This window comes from Trachinotus anak, unplaced genomic scaffold (genome assembly GCF_046630095.1).
Source record: "Trachinotus anak isolate AG129_WGS33_773 ecotype Australia unplaced genomic scaffold, CSIRO_AGI_Tana_v1 ptg000007l, whole genome shotgun sequence".
Taxonomy (NCBI): domain Eukaryota; kingdom Metazoa; phylum Chordata; class Actinopteri; order Carangiformes; family Carangidae; genus Trachinotus; species Trachinotus anak.
In genome coordinates this window covers 20,963,974-20,969,831 of record NW_027273858.1, presented here as the reverse complement: position 1 = coordinate 20,969,831, position 5,858 = coordinate 20,963,974, and the positions used below count along the sequence as shown (strand labels likewise).

Below are 5,858 nucleotides of genomic sequence, written 5' to 3'. Positions count from 1 at the left end.
TATTCAAGCTGGTGGAATATAGGCTATAAAAACCATATCAACTATATTATTATTATTATTACTATTAGCCTATACTTCTTAGCAATTTGAAAAGCATGCATATGTAGACTACTAAATATCTAATACTGATACTAATATATCACCACCACCACAATAAATAAATAAATAAAAATAATAAATAAATAAATAAATAAAATAATAAATAAATAAATTAACCTCGGTTAACTGAACGTTTCTCAGCTTTGCAGAAGTGGAGTTGAAACGCTCCCTTTACAATAGCGCCTGTTGCCTGTGAGTGGGTGAGGGAGGGCGGCAGCGGGAGAGAGCGGTGGGTGGAGGAGGAGTTGATGGTGGGAGTGTGGGCTGACACCCTTTGCAACAAACCTGCCCACTGTAACAAGGCTCGGGCACACACAGGCGCTGACGGGCCGTGATGCTGCGCTGTTTGGGGATAAATGACTTGACGCGCTGCTGCGGGGCTTCAAAGTATGAGCAGGCTGCGGACAGAGAGCAGGCGGCTCACACACACACACACACACACACACACACACACAGATACACAAACTGCTTTCACACTGTGTGTGGATGCACAACAGGCTGCTCACTCTGTGTGACTGAGTGTATCTGGCTGGTTTTCTGGATGGAGGATCTGTTGTCTAGGGAAGATTTTTCAGATTAATAACCTGATATTTGTCATGGTTTAAAATGTAGGCTGTGCATTCAGCTCATACATATTTGAAGAGAGTTTTTTTTTTTTTTTTTTTTGGACATTAAATATTTTGGGTAATTCTTAAAGGCTGGGATTTTTTTTCATAAACAAGGACACAAATAGGTAAAAAAATGTATATATATTTTATTGCAGTTAATTTCACAAGCCTACACTATATACTCGTCTATATTTGAAGCTTTAACTAATAATATGTGCGTTTAATATAAATATTACTGTCACATTCCTTCTGCAGGATCCCCATCATGGATGTGACACTGCGTGGGATTGACCCAGCGACTCCAAGAGCCCTGCTGCTGGCATGTGTGACTCTGTTGTTCTCCCTCCACCTGTGGCGGTGGCTCCGGCAGCGCTCGGTCCCCGGCCCGCCCGGTCCCGTCGCCTGGCCGGTCATCGGGAACGCTGCGCAACTGGGCAGTGCGCCGCACTTGTATTTTGCGCGCATGGCGCAGAAATATGGCAACGTCTTCCAGATCAAACTGGGCTGTCGGACCGTGGTGGTGCTGAACGGGGACTCCATCAAACAGGCGCTGATAAAGCAGGGGCCGGATTTTGCCGGCAGACCGGACTTCACCTCCTTCCAGTACATCTCCAACGGGGACAGTCTCGCGTTTGGCACCATCACGGACTGGTGGAAGGTGCACCGCAAAGTGGCCCACTCCACTGTGCGGATGTTTTCCACCGGGAACCCGCAGACCAAAAAGACATTCGAGCATCACGTCCTCAGCGAGATCAAGGAGCTGCTGCAGCTGTTTGTGGGGAAGACGAAGGAGCACCAATATTTCCAGCCCATGACGTATCTGGTGGTGTCCACGGCCAACATAATGAGCGCGGTGTGCTTTGGGAAGAGGTACTCCTATGATGACGAGGAGTTTCGGCAGGTGGTGGGCAGGAACGACCAGTTCACCCAGACAGTGGGGGCAGGGAGCATAGTGGACGTGATGCCCTGGCTCCAGTACTTCCCCAACCCCATCAAAACCATATTTGACAACTTCAAGAGTCTGAACCTGGAGTTTGGCATGTTCATCCGAGATAAAGTCATTGAGCACAGGAAAACAATCCTGTCAAGCACCATCAGGGACATGACAGATGCTTTTATAGTGGCGCTGGACCAGCTCAGAGATAAAACAGGCACTTCACTAGAGAAGGACTACGTGTCCCCCACTGTTGGGGATATATTTGGAGCAAGTCAAGACACACTGTCAACTGCAGTGCAGTGGATCATCCTCATTCTTGTCAAGTAAGCAACTTTTCCTCTTATTTTAATATCCTGACCTTTTAGACGCATAAATAATAGCCAGTATAAATTAGAATGGGAAATAACGCACGATAATAAATCAGAGTGAGCCCTCATCCTGCTGCCGAGGCTGTCCACACTTGAGGAAGTTCAGTAGCGGTTGTGTTATGTAACAGTGTAGTCGAGGAGCTGAGCCACAGGCCCGCACTGGCAGCGAAATATAGGCCTAAAGAGCCGAAAGTGCACAGCGGTGAGAGTGAATGAAAAGCAAAGTCAGCATTTCACCATACAAGCAGCAAGATCTTTACCAGATTTAACACAACTTCTAATCTTGTCTGATTGTTTAATCCAATCAGTGCCTGGGATTAAACAATAGAACAGGCAGCTGTAATACAACACCCTGAGCTACCGGTTTCAAAGGAAGAGATAGTGACTCTACCTCTGCAGAACTTTTCACTAACAATGCGCAAAGTTAGGTGGTGAAGGGACAGCAGATTAGATCCTCACATCAAAGGACACGGTGAATTTTCTGCTCACTTATACCTTCATTAGCTGAGATGAATGTGACCTCCATCATCCTCTGGGTTTTCACCTGAAACATGCTCACCTGTCCATGCAGGTATCCTGAGATGCAGGTGCGTCTCCAGCAGGAGGTGGACAAGGTGGTGGACCGCAGCCGCCTCCCCTCCATGGAGGACCAGGCGCGCCTCCCTTTCTTCATGGCCTTCATCTATGAGGTGATGCGCTTCACCAGCTTCGTCCCTCTCACCATCCCCCACTCCACCACCACGGACACCTCCATCATGGGCTACACCGTACCAAAGAACACAGTCATCTTCATCAACCAGTGGTCCATCAACCACGACCCCGCCATGTGGTCCCAGCCGGAGACCTTCGACCCGGAGCGCTTCCTGGACCAGGACGGGGCGCTGAACAAGGACCTGACCAGCAGCGTGCTCATCTTCTCCCTGGGCAAGCGGCGCTGCATCGGCGAGGAGCTGTCCAAGCTGCAGCTGTTCCTGTTCACGGCCGTCCTCGCCCACCAGTGCCACATCGCGGCGGACCCGGCCCGGCCGCCCAAACTCGACTTCGACTACGGCCTGACTCTGAAACCTCACGCCTACTCCATAGCCGTGTCTCTGCGTGACCGTGTGACGCTGCAGGACGGAGCCGCCAGGCAGGAGTCCTCCTCACACTCACACACACAAAATGACTAAAATAACAACTATAATTAAAAAAAAAAAAAAAAAAAAAAGAAAGAATATGAAGGCTGAAACTCAAAAAGACTAATGAACTATCGCTCATGTTCGTGGGCTGAAAACTATATTTATAAGCTGAAATCTCAGGCTGAACTCTCACACTTTACACCTTGTTTTAAACGCTTAACCCGACAGCGAGGCCGACAGGGACCGATCACTGATCACTGACTTGTTTCTAAGTATTATAACAACAGACAGAACCATGTGGCGGCTGTTTGGCAGGGGACGCGGCGGTGCGCCACGTCTCACACGCAACCAGCAGATCACCCGCGATGAATCTCTTTGAACATCAAACACAGTCTGACAAACCACTTAGCATCTTCTTTGGATTCATCGAGGTGGAGGACTGCAGTCAGCTGCACATCACCAGCAGACAGCCTCCACCTGCGGTTGCAGGAGCTACCGGCTCAGACAGCTGCTGTGACACAAGCGTGTGACTTCAGTGCCAATGTCACTGCTGACGAATTCATTAGGGACACCATGTTCTGTCATGTACAGAAGCGTTAATGCAATCAAAAAAATTATTCTGCTGTTTTTTTCTGGATTAACAAGATTATTATTATTATTATTATCTCATTAATTAAGAAAAACAGAGCAGAATATAATTTTTTTCCTCAAGTGAATGCTTAACACTAATGTAGTCATGCTCTGTCAAATGTGTATAAAAAACTGTCAGCTTTTCAGGAATCCCTTTAATCTAGCTCCATTTTTTTTTTTCATTTTATCACTATTTTTTCCTAATAGATTGCTTTTTTTAAGGCCAAACCAAACTCTACAAAACATACAAAACATGTGTGATATTTGAAGGTAAACAATCAAAACTGGAGTTACAAGATTCTCATGTGACAAAAGCAATGGTAAGTGAATAAGCTCATGGAGTACTTCAGCCCTTAAGCCTAACGTCTACTCACATAAAACGCTCAGTAGTGACGTATAGTTTTTGATATGTAGAATAAAAGCGTAGTTACTCAAGAATAAGGTCTATTAAACTCCAAATAGTCTTTTAACTAGAAAGCTTTTTAAAGTCATGTGATATATTCTGAAGCCTGCTGTCTGAATGGACAAGGCCAGGGAGTGGAAAGGGTACACCACACCTGCCGAAAGTACTGTCTGTGTCTGTGAACTGCTGTCCAATGCACGGATGAACAGATGAATATTAGATCAGTGTTATTTTATCTCTTGTATAGTTTTTTTTTCTTGCATCACTCACTGAGGTGTTGTTTTAAGTTTGAATGTTGTAGGATGCTGCTCTGTGGAAGAACCCTTTTAACTCACCACATAATTTCCATGTTCTAGAAGCCAGTAACCAAATTACTTCTTCATGTTATTATATTTACAGAAATATTCATGTGCTTGGGACACTTGGGGTAATTTTTTCTTTTTTTTTTTTTTTCTTTTTTTGTAGACTCATCTAATATGCTGTCTCAGCATGGGAGACTAATGCACTGACTGGATTGAAACATTTATTGACTTCCTACCTAAATATTTTGGAATAATGAAATTCAGGTTAATCTTCAAAATAACAAGTGACTTCAAGCAAGTGTTAACAGACCTTGTATATGTTATTTGTACATCTTCGGTGCCCTTTAAAATTGAGAGGATACGCCTTGATAAATGTAATAATAAGACCACAGTATATTGATCGATGCAGTCCAGTGAACTTACAACTTTCTAAAGACAACTGAAAAGATGTAAAACGACATAGTTGTTTGCAGAAGCAAGTTTCCCGTCTCCTCAGTAAACCTGGAGATAGAATGTAAATTTTCACAATCTGGTTTTGTCAGTTTGCATGAAAATAGCAGACGAGTGAAGCCATTATTGAAATTAGATCTTGCAGAAGGGGGGCCAGGACAGGATGGGGGTCAAGACATACCTCAAATCCAAACAGTACAGTATCTTTACCTCAAATGCTTCTTTTACAGAACTATACAACTTAGAGGAGTGAAACATCAGTCTAACATTACAGTTCTTTAAGCTTTTGACTACACATTACTGTGGCTGTGATGTTGCTCTTCTGAGTATTTCTTCAACCTGCTTTTAAATATTGTAACATATAATAAACAGACACTTTAACTATTCTTGTTTTTATCTGATGCAGTTTCCTATGTCTTTTTAACGGTGAAGAGGGTCACCTTTAACTGACGTATTTAAAATTCATAAGCAGAGAAAATAGGATGCAATATAAAATAAAATAAAAATTTTAACAAAAGTTACTGTCTGTGGCTGCAATTTATGTGCATGTCTGTCCAGAGTCCTTTAATATATTTAATACAAGTTATTAAGTGTGTTTTCTCATAATTAGCATATGAATTCTTAACTTATGGCCAAATGTGTTTTGTGAGGTCACAGTGACCTTGACCTTTGACCTCTGACCACCAAATTCTAGTCAGTTCATCTTTGAGTCCAAGTGAATGTTTGCGCCAATTTTGAAGAAATTCCCTCCAGGTATTCCTGAGATATCCCGTTCATAAGAATGGGACAGGCGGATAGGTGGACAACCTGAAAACATATACACTGTCAGATTTTGGGTTTCCCCAGATGAAAGATGACCATCGTTAAAGAAACATGGCTCTGAAATGTTGGTCCTGCGTCGCACCGTGACGGCGGTTCAAAGATTCAAAGATGGCTGTTGTCA

General features: G+C 43.9%; 1 protein-coding gene across 2 annotated transcripts; it reads left to right on the top strand.

Moving 5' to 3' along the window:
• The first annotated feature begins 362 nt into the window (after nucleotides 1-362).
• On the top strand, nucleotides 363-5,432 carry cyp1b1 (cytochrome P450, family 1, subfamily B, polypeptide 1). 2 transcript variants are annotated; one of them, XM_071481335.1, is made up of 3 exons: nucleotides 363-486; nucleotides 963-1,967; nucleotides 2,584-3,317. In XM_071481335.1, the coding sequence occupies exons 1-3, from the start codon at nucleotides 434-436 to the stop codon at nucleotides 3,179-3,181; spliced, it is 1,656 nt and encodes a 551-aa protein (XP_071337436.1). In that variant the 5' UTR covers nucleotides 363-433; the 3' UTR covers nucleotides 3,182-3,317. The 2 variants fall into 2 exon arrangements, with proteins under 2 accessions (XP_071337436.1, XP_071337437.1); XM_071481336.1 differs by having other exon boundaries at nucleotides 410-832; nucleotides 2,584-5,432.
• The last annotated feature ends 426 nt before the right edge of the window (nucleotides 5,433-5,858 follow it).

What these genes read in the sequence shown, in the direction of transcription:
- cyp1b1 (XM_071481335.1), top strand. Translation starts at nt 434, where the DNA reads ATGCTGCGCTGTTTGGGGATAAATGACTTGACGCGCTGCTGCGGGGCT. An exon ending in CGCTGCTGCGGGGCTTCAAA is followed by an intron (nt 487 to 962) that starts GTATGAGCAGGC and finishes TTCCTTCTGCAG; the next exon opens with GATCCCCATCATGGATGTGA. An exon ending in ATCATCCTCATTCTTGTCAA is followed by an intron (nt 1,968 to 2,583) that starts GTAAGCAACTTT and finishes CTGTCCATGCAG; the next exon opens with GTATCCTGAGATGCAGGTGC.